At 44.4% G+C, this 14421-nt stretch overlaps 1 protein-coding gene across 6 annotated transcripts in view; it reads left to right on the top strand.

The window, feature by feature from the left end:
* LOC106581027 (BCAS3 microtubule associated cell migration factor) overlaps positions 1 to 14421 on the top strand; it is a 338435-nt gene that overhangs the window by 12737 nt on the left and 311277 nt on the right. For all 6 annotated transcript variants that reach the window (XM_045703731.1, XM_045703733.1, XM_045703732.1 and 3 more), the window contains exon 7: positions 3164 to 3236. In XM_045703731.1, the coding sequence (XP_045559687.1) occupies positions 3164 to 3236 (73 nt within the window). The remainder of the gene's footprint in view (positions 1 to 3163; positions 3237 to 14421) is intronic.

Below are 14421 nucleotides of genomic sequence, written 5' to 3'. Positions count from 1 at the left end.
GCACATTGGTCTTGTTTTTCCTCTGATGTGGGTTTTCAACACGGCCTCTCCTCCACCGAAAAAAATTAAATCACTTAAACTCAAATCAGTTCTCGCCAGCGCTCATGGACCACTCTTGAAACGAAGTTAAGTGTGGCACAATTTATGTCGTTTGAGGATGTGGCGTGTGTGTGTTTGCTGTGATATGTCATGGGTTAATTAAAGACTACCCTGTTTGTTAATAGTCAGAAGCCCCATGCCAGAGCCCCCTCTCTTCCTGTTCCTATCCTAATATTAAAGGCAGTCCTGGCCTCAATCATACTGTTGGCCTGGCCCCCGCTGGCTCAGACTGACTCAGAATGAAGTGACAGAGCTCTGGTTAGCCCCCCCCACCATTTATATCTCTCCCTCAATTCACTCATTGGCCCCATTGTATTACAGGGGTAATAGCATTTCTAAAGGTTAGGTATGGAAGAGAAGCAGGCCAGTGAAAAACATGTGAAACATCATCTAATCATGTTCAATCAGAGACTTCAAAGGAAAGCAGAGGGGACATATCACCTCTAGGTTGCCTATGGACCACCCTCAGACACACCGTTGTATCTAATATAAGACCGTACGCATTCACATCCTCTTAAACCCATATACAATTGGATTTCCCTCGTTCTGCCAATTAGTTATTCTCTAGGCATGAAGTTTGAATTTGCTGTCACTGCAGGTATAATTCAGAAATGAAGTGAAATGCACAAAACGCTAGCATGTGGCGTTCTGGTGAGAAAATCAGCTTTTTGTTCTCGCTCTGTGTTCCGGTCCTTTGGCAGATTTCAACAATGCACAATGACAGCATTGAAAGGGCCCTGGATGGGGATGAAAGCCACCAACAGTAATAAGAAGCAGCAGATACCCAACACATGAGGGGAACGATTCTCTGACTGCTAAAATAAAAATGAATTGTACTACCAGAGTAGCGGGCGGGAGAGAGCGAGAGACACTGATTGCAATCTGTTAGATGCAGCCGGCGCAAACAGTGTTGCTCTGTGGCAGCTGTTAAAAGACCAATTGTTTCAGTCGGGATCCTGGGTGGGCGGGTTTGGAAAGTCCTGAAAATAGGTGTCGGTTCAAATAAGTCAAAAGGCCCCTTCCTGGAATCGAGGAGGAAGTGGTGTTTTTCCGAAGAGAGTGATCCGTTTATCTGTCCAGCATCCCAGAGTTTGTAACCTATGCTCTTTTCTTCTGTCCTCTGGTATAGGCCATACATACGCCTACCAAAGTGATTCACAGTACAATAGATGAGCATTGATGACAAGTGATCCTAATATGTACAGTATGAGCCTTCTGTTGGTCTCTTGAACAGTAGAAGGGATGTCAGTAATAGTATTGTGTTGGACCTGAACTCAGATGTCCCAGAGGCCCAGCCTCCATGTAAAGGGACTAATTACTGAAATGGCTCTGGAAATTATAGAATTTATAACAGCAAACATATTGGCTTCAATACAGACTTGCCTTCCTCTATAAATGAGATAAACACACACTCAACAGTCAAACATACAAATGTCGAGTTTGAAATGGAGCTATATTATATCTCTGAAATTACAGTCTACTCATAATCAAAGCATAGTCAACACTAGTCATGAAATCTTAGATCATTTTCCCCCTGACTGTATTTACAGAAACTGTTTATTTTCCTAAATGCATTGTTCAGATGAAACCCTTTGGTCTTTCGGGGTAATCATATTTGCCTACAGCTCAATATGGTGACCCGTTGTGATGTTTGATGACAGAAATATGAGTGCAGAAGAAAGGCTGTGTTTGGGAGTGTTAGGGGTTTGAGGACGGCACATTGGCTCTCCCACACGGCACGGTCACACCACAGGAACTCACAGTGATTACTGTCAGGGCTAAATGACTCCCTTCCACAGGCCTAACAGCTTCTTCAATCTGGACCCCCACACACACCACATCCCTCCCTCGCCATCTCTAGGGGAAAATGGCACCCTATTCCCTACATAGTACACTACTTTGATCAGAGCCCTATGGGACAGAAACTAAATATGCCCACTGGGCTTTTACCATACTGTAATTTCGCCCCAAACCCAAAGAATTAAACAGAGGCAGACAAAAGAACCCTACTCAGCTTTGAAGGGGGTCTCTGTCAATCTATCTCGCTCCATCCTCCCCTCCATATGGAGAGGAAAGATAGTTTGAGTTCAGCACGTTAGAAAAGAGTGCTGTTTCTGTTCCTCCGTCTCCCTCCTCTCCTTTCTTCTTAATGTCTTGCATGCTGGTATGTTAATCTATTTGATCCCCATAAGTCTTCATGTTAACCTGGGCATTATTCTGTGGTCAGCGGGGATGAGTCCTCTCCAAGTTGCCAGGAATGAGACGGTCCAACTTCTGAAATGTTCTATTTTATATATTGTCTCCTTTTCCTCTTCAGAATTTAGTTATTTTTATTTCTTTTTTTTTTTACCCCTTTTTATCCCCAATTTCGAGGTGTCCAATTGTCTCATCGCTGCAACTACCGTACGGACTCGGGAGAGATGAAGATCGAAAGCCGTGCATACTCCGAAACACAACCCAGCCAAGCCTCACTGCTTCTTGACACAATGCCCACTTAACCCGGAATCCAGCAACACCAATGTGTCGGAGGAAACACCGTACACCTGGCAACCGTGTCAGCGTGCACTGCGCCTGGCCCGCCACAGGAGTCGCTAGAGTGTGATGGGACAAGGACATCCCTGCCGGCCAAACCCTCCCCTAACCCGGACAACGCTGGGCCAATTGTGCACCACCCAATGGGTCTCCCGTTCGCAGCCGGCTGTGACAGAACCTGGACTCGAACCAGGATCTCTAGTGGCCTTAGACCACTCCACCACTCGGGGAGTCCATCTCTTCAGAATTCTTTAGGGGGTATAATTTGATTACAGAGCTGCTGTAGTAATGTAATCAACACGCATCCTGCTACAGTAGCGCTAGTTAAGTGGAGTGGGTGGCTCTGGCAGGCTGGACTGGGCACACTACACAACAGGCCTGTCTCACATGCATAGGGCCCCCTAATGATGAATGATCACTGCTCTCTGTCAGTCCCTCATCTTCTCTCTCTCCTTCTCCCCCCCCTCTTTTTTCCTTCTCCTTCTTCCCCTTCTTCTTCTTCTTCTTCTTCTCCCCCTTCTTCTTCTTCTAGGTCCGCTGATGATTGATAGTTTTGCGGACAAAAGGCCTCTCCTGGGGGTGTGCAAGAGTACCGGGTCCTCGGGGTGAGTACAGTACACATTTCTCATGACATCGCTGGGAGATACGCTTGGGAGGGTGGTATCTGACTGAATCCACAGTACAAGCACAGCACAGTACAAGCCCCTAGAGATCCAATAATGTGACTATGTACAAGCCCAAGTTTTTCCCATGTTGAAAGAGTTGATTTTTCCTGATGACATCATTAGATAGAGTTACAGTCCATTAGCTCTAAAGCCTTTCTCTGGTTGGGTCAAAGTTGAACTACGCCACACACACTTGTAATCCAGTTTCCACATGTGTTAACCATGGCTGCTGGTAACCATGACCACTGGTAGGAGTGATGTGCGTCAGTTGGCGACCAGGCATAGTTTTATTTTATTGGGCGCCCCCAGTTTTCGAGCGTCTCAGAAGTTAGTATATGTATGATGATGGACTCATTCCTGGTCTAGTCGTTCTATTTCTCTGGCCTCCATCTCACTGATTGGTCACTCAGACAGACCCACAGTGGCATCAGATTCCACAACATGTCAACGTGACTTGCATACTCGGACTATGTCTGCAATGACACCCTATTTAGTAGTGCACTATATATAGATCAGACTGTCATTTTATACAACGCCTTAACATGAGATCCCTTTCCCCATCCGTCCTTCCTTCCAGTCACATCACATGCCTGGTTAACAAGGGAGCAACAAATCAAATAGTTGTTTTGATCTTTTACTAGAAATAATCAGGTATGCAAGAGCAGACACAAGGTAGCACATTAGTAAGACATTTTGGGTGATTTTAGGTTGACTTTCCTTGCTAATTTACCAGACTTGGATAAGCCAATCTGGCTGCATGGCGAGGCAGAAAAGGAGCGAGGAGATGGGAGGAGAGGTTAGAGCAGGAGGAGGAGGAGATCAGAGGAGAAGATGTGAAACTTCCATGTGCTAATGGAATGTCCTTTCTCTGTCACCAGAGTCAATCTTTATTAAAATGTGTGGGAAGGGAAAGACAGGCTAGGGCCCTTGGTTGTACTGCCTGACGTTCAGACGTTACGAGGTACAAATCTTAAGTACATTTGAAAGCCTATAATTTGGCCTAAGTAATAAGAGCCATCAAAGCCCCCCTGGTGAAGAGAGAGAACCCCAGGCGTCTGTTCTCTCCATACGTTGCCATGACCTCCCTTTTTCCCCTCCCCTTGTCCCTGCTCCTCTTCCAGAACATCGAAAACATTTAACTCGATATTTCCTTCCTGGGAAATGAAATAAGGAAGTCTGTCTTCAGCTGGGCTTTGATGGAGACCACCTTCCCCAAGTTTTCACAGTAAAGCAGCCTCCTCCTCTACTGCCTCTGCCACCGATTCTCTACTGCCTCGTCTGCCTCTGTACTGCCTCTACCACTGCTCTGGCTGTGTCCTGGCTGACACGGAGAGAGAGAGCTACAGACGGGGAGGGTTTGGCTGCTTGGCCTGGTGACTGATGCTCAGCAGTAATGCTGAAAACATGCTTGATGCTTAAAAGCCCAAACCCTGGCCTCTGGCTGAATGGCACAGCCAGGCTAGGGCCGTCCTGACTCCCGACCGACAGAGGTGTTTGGTAAATAACACTACATTAAAAGAAGAGAGGACTCCCCTATTGCCACAGCACAGTCTTTCCATTCAGGACGTTTGTAAACTTACTAAGGTCCTCACTCAATTTTTAGCATATAATCATTTTAAAATAACAGCTTGGTTCAACCAGCAAAAAGGATGCCGGCTTGACACTTAAATGGAAAACAGATTGGAGTCTTGGCCGCGAGAGCAGCGCTGGTTTAGAAGTTGGTTCAGTCAGCTCGAGGCTTAGATTACAAGATTTGCAAATTAAAGGAAAACCAGAAAGGGGGAAAAAGCATGTGTGCCTATCCTTGTATTTGTGGGCTTCTAGCCAGGCCCACTCAACATCATTTTATCAATGGAAAGGATTATGCGTTAAGCCAAAACAATGTATGGATCTAGTGATTTTCCTGACAGCAAAGTACATGTGTGACCCTTCACGCACTGTGCCAGTGCCAGTTGGGTTGGTGGGGGAATTAGTAAAGAATGCCTGTGTGCCATACTGTATCAGCCCCTGGGCTCTGGTCTTCCTGCTCTCCTGCTCCTCCTCTCCTCACATAGTGTCTGGAAAGGATTTGTGTTTCCAGCCCCTGCTGCTGCTGGTCGTTGTTATTATTTAAATGATTTAATTAGGTCCGCTGGTATTAACATTCAGAACATTTAAGACTGCTCTTTGTCAATGAATCCAAATCACAGAGGCAGGGTGCGGAGGGCGGAGGCATCTTAACTGTTTGTGGGTGTTTTTCGGAGTGGGAGCATACACACACTCCCAGGGTAAAAGTTCAGCAGTGAAGAAGAAGCCTGCTTTTGTTCTCACTGTTGTGTCCCAAATGGCACCCTATTCCCTGAATAGTGCGCTACTTTTGACCAGGGCCCATAGGGCTCTGGTCAAAAGTATTGCACTTTTAGGGAATAGGGTGCCATTTGGGACATAACCTCTGAGTTTTGGAACTGTGTGGATGAAGTGTCTGGGCAGGCAGAAAGCTCTTGTCAGCAGAGCCCCTGACATTTACAACCCCCCAATCTTCCTACCCTGTACGCCCACCCCCAAATCTCCAGATGCACAGAGGATGTGGGCATGATTTTATTATTTATTTTTGACAAATAAAGTGTTCTGTCACCATGGAGACTATGGATGGATTCATATTTTCTGAGGGTTCCGGCCGGATGGAACTCATGGAGACTCCCCTGAGGGTGACAATGGTCACCATGGCTACCTACCACAGACGGTAGCCAGTAGCGACCTGGAAACCATCAGCACCAGTATAGGTGGATAGGATGCATGTTTTTCTTGCCTCCTTTTTACATTTTATTTAATTCAATATTTATCATTACCAGCATTTTAGGTGCTGGGCCTTTCAAGAGATGATGGTTTCAGCACCAGGCCACGGCCCTCCAGCTGGCCCCTGTGAACCTCCCATGGACCTGTCCTTTAAAAGTCATGGCTCTGAGTCGAGACTTTTCACACCTCACCAGCAAGGCCGGTGTTGTGTCCTTGATATCTCAATATTCATTAGACACATTTAGCACACAGTTTTTAATCTAATGCAGGAAGATATAAGCTATGTGTAATTTGAAATGACACCCGACAACAACAAAGCAAGATTGATCCTAAAAAAGAGATCATGTCATGTCCCTAATTTGTCATTATCCTAATGCTTTATCCACTAAGTCCTGTTGTCACCAAAAAAAAGAATAATCCTGTCACCTAATGCCTTGATATTAATTACAGTATTGCAGGGAAAACCCCACTCGTTCCACCAAACATTTTCAAAGAGACTTAGAGGAAAGCCTATTGTGGTACTAAGCTGTGCTTTTCATTGCTATTTTCATGACAGGTTTAGCAGTGGTAAACGCGAAGTATCCCTCTAAAGTGTATTAAATGGTAAATCTCAGAGCATTTGTATTAAAAGAGGCACCAGATTTTTGGAGAAGTGATGCTTTTGAAGCCAGCGTGAGGCCTTTGGGCTGTTCTCTTAGTCACCATGATACGCACGCACGTACCCCCTCCCAGTGGGGACACAGCGATGATGTGTGTGTACAGTCAGTGTTGTCTTTTGTGGTCCAGCTAACCACAGAATTGATTAAGAGAAAAATAAAGCTCTAACAGGGACATTTGATTTATTTCCTACTTTTGTTTGTTTTCAATTTGTGGGTGGGAATGTCGTGTTCTTCTTTTTAAGAGTTCTGATGAAATCATTCCAGAACCTTTTGTAATGGCCATCTGTGGAAACGGGAATGCCTGTAATCTCATCTAAACCTCCTTTTTAATTTTAGCCCACACACTTGCATTTAGACTTACACACACATCTCACACTCACTCACTCATTCAGCGCTAACGGAGGGCAGTCTCTGGCTTTATTTTGAAGCGTTTATTTTGACTTCCACGTCTGTTTTCTGTCGGCTGAAAATATGTTCTGCCTCGCCAGTTTTCCCCTTCAAATAGGAAGTGAGTTTAAACACAGTGGTACGAAGTGGAAGATATATATTTTTTTTAAATGACACGCACAGTGAGGCATAATTTTCAGCCCACAGTTCATTCAGCTTTTGTGCAGTATGTTTCACATTCTGTTAATGACCAATTTAATGTGAAAATATAATCAGGGCATTTCAGTTTTGTGATACTGAAGGTGTTGTTCAGCAACTTAGAATTTATGCCCTTATGTCAAATCAAATCAAATGTATTTATATAGCCCTTCTTACATCAGCTGATATCACAAAGTGCTGTACAGAAACCCAGCCTAAAACCCCAAACAGCAAGCAATGCAGGCGTAGAAGCACGGTGGTTAGGAAAAACTCCCTAGAAAGGCCAAAAACCTAGGAAGAAACCTAGAGAGGAACCAGGCTATGAGGGGTGGCCAGTCCTCTTCTGGCTGTGCCGGGTGGAGATTATAACAGCACATGGCCTAGATGTTCAAATGTTCATAAATGACCAGCATTGTCAAATAATAATAATCATAGTAGTTGTCGAGGGTGCAACAAGTCAGTAACACAAGAGTAAGTGTCAGTTGGCTTTTTCATAGCCGATCTTTGAGAGTATCTCTACCGCTCCTGCTGTCTCTAGAGAGTTGAAAACAGCAGGTCTGGGACAGGTAGCACGTCCGGTGAATAGGTCAGGGTTCCAGCAGGTCTGGGGCAACAGGTCTGGGACAGGTAGCACGTCCGGTGAACAGGTCAGGGTTCCATAGCTGCAGGCAGAACAGTTGGAACTGGAGCAGCAGCACGGCCAGGTGAACTGGGGACAGCAAGGAGTCATCAAGCCAGGTAGTCCTGAGGCATGGTCCTAGGGCTCAGGTCCTCCAAGAGAGAGAGAAAGAAAGAGAGAATTAGAGAGAGCATATTTAAATTCACACAGGACACCGCAAAAGACAAGAGAAATACTCCAGATGTGACAGACTGACCCTAGCCCTCCGACACATAAACTACTGCAGCATAAATACTGGAGGCTGAGACAGGAGGGGTCAGGAGACACTGTGTTAATATGCCACCTATTTCTATTAAGGGAAGTAGCATATTCTTCCTCTCAATATCACTTACCAGTAATTTCCAACCCCAATTAGTTTTGGTATGTGTAAGGATGACAAGCCATGAATGGATGGAAACCAGATTAAGTACCTAATCTCATACTGAAAACATCAGTATACTGTACCTCATTTGGGATTTGAACTAGGTACCCTCTAGTTACCAATACATTCTCTTCACCAAGAAGCTGTATTTGTGAATGTGAGCGAGAAATGGACAACAGGGATGCTATGCTATTTAGCACACCGTCTCCTCCCTCATAATGTGTCCCAAATGTTACCCTATTACTTGTATAGTACACTACTTTTGACCTGAGCCCTGTTGGCCCTTGTCAAAAGTAGTGCACGACATGGGGAATATGGTGCCATTTGGGATTCAGCCATCTTGTCCTCCTGTCATGGATTCTTGTCTTCCTTCCCCTCCCGACTGTTCCTCTGAGACAGTCTAGTCCAGGTGCAGCTAACTGCTGCTTAGATCTGTGCTCTGTCTGTCCTCTGTGTGTTCTGTGCAGACTGGGACACTCATAACTTGAGGTCTCCAAGGATAGGAAGACCCTAGCCTTTGAAGTGAAGCCTTTTGAAGAGTTTTAAAGCAGTTTTCCATATATTTTCTTTTTTAAGATGCTACAGGACGGGTAGCCCATCTTTATCTGTGTTGTAACTGACAAGGGTTTATTCAAAGAGTAGTTGTTCATTTTTGTGTTGATAATGCAGTGATATTTTTATTTCATAGTAATATCTTTAGTTGTATTCAATTCTCATCTGACACTTGACAGTAAAGAACAACTCCATGTGTTATCACAAAGTGGACTCCTTGGTAGTGTTCTTAACAATTTTGGACAGATACACAATATGTTGCCTCAGGGTGTATTGGACAACGAAGAATGTTGGTGTAAAGCGTACAGGTTGAATTACCTATGGTTTTAAAGTATTTTCTGTTTGTTCATAATGCTCTTTCTGGCTGACCTGTCGTGTTGTTGAATCTTCCTCGTAGGTAGTCTGCTATGAGTACGTTGTTTGAACTTTAATATGATATGCTACGATATTTAGAGCATTTGACTATAGGCTATTTGACACAACTGTGCTTTTAGCTGTCAAAGCTGAAGTATAGGTGTGAATGCACACTTGATGAGATGCTGATGCTGTTTCCACTTTAACTCTGACAGAAAATTGGCAAATAGTGAACTGACAAGAAGTGCATTAAATACATGGCATGTGTTTTCGATGATAAATATTCATGTCCACTCCACTGCTGTCAGTCATGGTGAGGAGGTTGAACTTCTGTCCATCTTGGCACCTAATCTTTATTATTAGGCTCCCTTTTGTTATTGTTATTCTAAGCTGACAAATGGAGTTGTTTTAAGAAGGTCATACCATGGATCATTTGACTATGATTTTGAGTTTTAGAACCGCTTTAGGTATATAAAAATATATATTTTTGAGGAAATATTGAATTTGGCCTTTACCACTATTGCCCATAGAAACACATTTAATAACATATTAATAAAGGGCAAAAAAGACAGTCAAAAATTCAATCATAAGGAATAAGGTTTTGAAGGGTCTGTCCTATATCTAGGAGATAGAAGAAAGCTCAGGAATTATTTTACTCCTTGTCTTTAACACAAAACTACCTCCATAATTCCATTAATTTGTATGGGTTACCTGTAGACAAGTCCTGTGACACTTCTGGGGGTCGTAGAGCAAAACGGAGAACACCATCCAGTTCGCAAGAGTCTCCCCTTTCTATAGGATGGTAATATTAGTTTTTTAGGCCAAACCGTTTGGATGCAACAAAGGGCAAAATAGGTGGATGCGGTGGATTGAGACGCAGCCCATGCAAAAAAACAGACGGATTGTGATGCAGATTTTTTTTATGTTACTTAGATTGACGCACTGGTACGTCAATAAACTCTAGCGGTTTACCAAGGGATTTTTGCAAGCGCTCACTCTCACACACATTGGAGGAGCAATGTGTTTCCAATATCCTTGTTGGTGGTGTACGGTACTGAATGAGGAGGAAATGCATTTCTGGCAGTGCTGCAGACATGGAGCTGTGGTTGAACTTTTTACCGTAATTATTTTCCCGCTAATGCCCGCGGCGTGCCGGAATCACAGACCCCCCCCCCCCGTGCTGCCTCTGATGTGGTCAGCGTTTGTTGTGTGTTGAGGGTTGGGTTCTACGGGGGAGTGAGAAAGAGGGAGAGTGGGTTGTGGGGGTGAGAGAGGGGGAGAAGGAAATTTTGGGAATAATGTGACAGAATTTGTCTCTTTTCTTCCAGTACCACCCACCTCACTTGATGTCTATGAAAATAAAGTAATTGTTTTCATGTGCGTGTGTGTAGAAATAACTGTTATAAATTTATGACTCAGCCTCACCAGTCTGATCTCAGTCCAAAGATTAGTTTTACCAATTTGTCCAGGCTTTATTTGTAACATGTTTCTCAACACCACTGTGAGATCAGTTCCAATAGGCTCTTCTGTTAAAGAAAAAAAAAAACATTGCCTCTTCTTTGTATGATTTTTCTTTCCCCCAAAAAATCTTATCACTGACAGGTGTCAGTTTTGGTAAGCATTTAAACTCTTCAACTCCAAGGATTTTTACCTATATGGTTCACCAGTAGTGCGTGCACATCAAACAATTTCCCAGATGCAAGATATACAGTACCAGTCAAACGTTTGGACACATACTCATTCAAAGGTTTTTCTTTATTTTTACTATTTTCTACATTGTAGAATAATAGTGAAGAAATAAAAACTATGAAATAACACATATGGAATCATGTAGTAACCAAAAAAGTGTTAAATCAAAATATATTTTATAGCCACTCTTTGACTTGATGACAGCTTTGCACACTCTTGTCATTCTCTCAACCAGCTTCATGAGGAAAGCACAGAAAAAAAATGTATGAAATGTATGCATTCACTACTGTAAGTCGCTATGGATAAGAGCGTCTGCTAAATGACTAAAATGTAAAAAAATGTAAAAATGAATGCTTTTCCAACAGTCTTGAATGAGTTCCCACATATATGCTGAGCACTTGTTAGATGATTTCCCTTCATTCTGCGGTCCAATTAATCCCAAACCATCTCAATTGGGTTGAGGTCGGGTGATTGTGGAGGACAGGTCATCTGATGCAGCACTCCATCACTCTCCTTCCTGGTCAAATAGCCCTTACACAGCCTGGAGGTGTGTTGGGTCATTTACCTGTTGAAAAACAAATTATAGTCCCACTAAGCGCAAACCAGATGGGATGGCGTATTGCTGCAGAATGCTGTGGTAGCCATGCTGGTTAAGTGTGCCTTGAATTCTAAATAAATCACTGACAGTGTCACCAGCAAAGCACCCACACACCATCATGTCTCCTCCTCCATGCTTCACGGTGGGAATCACACATGCGGAGATCATCCGTTCACCTACTCTGCGTCTCACAAAGACACGGCAGTTGGAACCAAAAATCTCTTATTTTTATTGATTCCCTTTAGTAGTGGTTTCTTTGCAGCAATTTGACCATGAAGGCCTGATTCACGCAGTTTCCTCTGAACAGTTGATGTTGAGATGTGTCTTTTACTCTGTGAAGCATTTATTTGGGCTGCAATCTGAGGTGCATTAACTCTAATGAACTTAACCTCTGCAGCAGAGGTATTTCTGGGTCTTCCTTTCCTGTGGCAGTCCTCATAAGAGCCAGTTTAGTCATAGCGCTTGATGATTTTTGCAACTGCACTTGAAGAAACTTTCAAAGTTCTTGCCATATGGACTTGGTCTTTTACCAAATAGGGCTATCTTCTGTATACCACCCCTACCTTGTCACAACACAACTGATTGGCTCAAATGTATTAAGAAGGAAAGAAATTCTACAAATTAACTTTTAGCAAGGCACACCTGTTCATTGACATACATTCCAGGTGACTAACTTGTGAAGCTGGTTGAGAGAATGCCAAGAGTGTGCAAAGCTGTCATCAAGGCAAAGGGTGGCTACTTTGAAGAATCTGAAATCAAAAATATATTTTGATTTAACACTTTTTTGGGGGGGGGTTACTACATGATTCCATTTCTGTTATAGTACTGTAGAAATGAAGTAAATCGAAATACTCTAGTCTTGGTCACTGTTGTTTAATATGCACCCATAGGCCTATAGTTTATTGCTCTGAAATCCATTGGTTAATATCTAGGCGGTCTGTGGACCCGGTGGCATCCCTGGTCTCTGGGCAGTCTGTCCCTGTCCCCTCAGCCTCTCAGCCCTTCCAGCTGAGACTGCAGGGACCAGACCCAGGCTGTATTTGTTTTGCGTTTCCACAGCGTGTAATTGTCTGTTCGTATTCAGGGAGCTCGTAAAGGGCTCAGCTCTGAGCTGCAGTCCGAAACGTGGTGACGTCCCCCTCCTTGTAAATTTAATTTATTTGCTTGCTTTTTAATTCCCCTTTAAGGTTTCCCCAGTTCTCCTGCTCTCTACCCCACTGCAGCCCGCCACATGAAGTGTGCAGTTTTTTTTATCTATCAGTTCTGCTCCGGTTCATAAAAATGTACGAATTAATAACCTTCCCGGTTCCCATCGACCAGAAGCCAGACGTTCCCTCCCGGAGAAGAAGTGCAAGCCCATCTAAGGAATAGGATGCCATTTAGGATGTACACGTCTATTTTACTGGCTTGCCCAGTGGCCGTTTTGAGGGGGAGATGGAGAGCCACACCTGCTACATCCATCTGACTGCTTTACAGCCTACTACCCAGTTATTATCAGAGTCATTTAGGATTACTGTTATGTGGGGAAACCCTTCATGTTAGAAGCGTTGTGAAGTCGACATGGGCTAAGACCAACCGTTTCCACTCAAGCAGGCGTAGACTCTCCTCCAGAGGTCATGGCTGTTGCCTCATCAGTGGGTGTGTGTGTGTGTTGCTCTATTTCTGTGTGTGTGTTGCTCTATTTCCATGTGTGTGACTATGTATGCAAGTGCTTTAAGACACTCTCAACGTTTTTATGATTTTACAATCTCATCTCTCTGTCTCTCTCTCCCAACCGCTTCAATCTCCTTCCCTCTCTCTTTGCATCAATTCAGACCCAAAAGGCAATCCCAGTAAATAGACACGTTGATCTCATAGCCATAATAACAGTCCTATTACTGAGGCGGAGGAGGGCGCTCAATGTCACCTTAACATGTTACTGGACTGACATCTAGCCCTGATCAATGATGATTTAGCCTGGTTTTCAACCCACGCCTCCGCGGCACCAGTACCAGGAAATCACATTACAGCTGACCCTGCCCTGGCTCCATTAGAACGCCGCCATTTGTTAAAATACTGCCCAGGCCGAAACAATTAAACTGGGGGCCATTTTCATTTTGTAATAGAGGGACGGGCGTGCTATCATCATTGTCCCCATGAGTGAATCAATCCGGGCACCTGATATTTCGTAAAAAGCATTTGGATTAGATTGATCTGACCCCGGTGATAACGTTGAAATCGATGGAGGAGCTGCCAGAAAACAAGTTAGGAGAAGTTATCTCTCTATTAATCTCATTGCCTGTACTCAGATTGGTAATGCTTCCTTGCTGTGCCAGAGAGTATCATAATATGCCTTGATCTCCTAGTGTAAGTCCTGCAGCAGATCAGTATTCGGTACGGCTGCTATGGACAACTCTGTCACCTCCTTTGTCTTCCCCATTGTCTCTTACAGGAAATGAGGGGGGAATGCACACACTTTGTCATGCACACAGAACGTCAGACAATCCCACTGGCACACACACCAGACACCCACAGACAGACGTACGTGCGCACACAAACATGCAATGTCAGGCATGCATGCATACACAAGCATGTATGTATGCGCAGACACAACGCTTTAGGTCTCTGGCTGGGCTGAGAGATCTGAGGGCTCCCGTGGCGCCGGCGCTGCTGCTGAATGTCCAGCCACTGGCTTGGGAAAGTTTCCTCGACAGCTAGCCAGCGAGAGTGAGAGTGTGTGTTGGGTGTTGCCGCTGGCTGTGTCAGTGGGTATGTGGAGCCGCGTTCATGTCTGCGGCGTCTGTCCCGGCTCTGTGGAGTGGTGCTGCTTACACGCACACACTCATCTTGATCAAGGGGTAAGCGTCCGTTTAGGGAGTGGACAGCCGTAGCGG

This window comes from Salmo salar, chromosome ssa20, assembly GCF_905237065.1.
Source record: "Salmo salar chromosome ssa20, Ssal_v3.1, whole genome shotgun sequence".
NCBI lineage: Eukaryota > Metazoa > Chordata > Actinopteri > Salmoniformes > Salmonidae > Salmo > Salmo salar.
The sequence above is the reverse complement of the archived record's forward strand: the minus strand, read 5'-3'. Positions and strand labels throughout refer to the sequence as shown.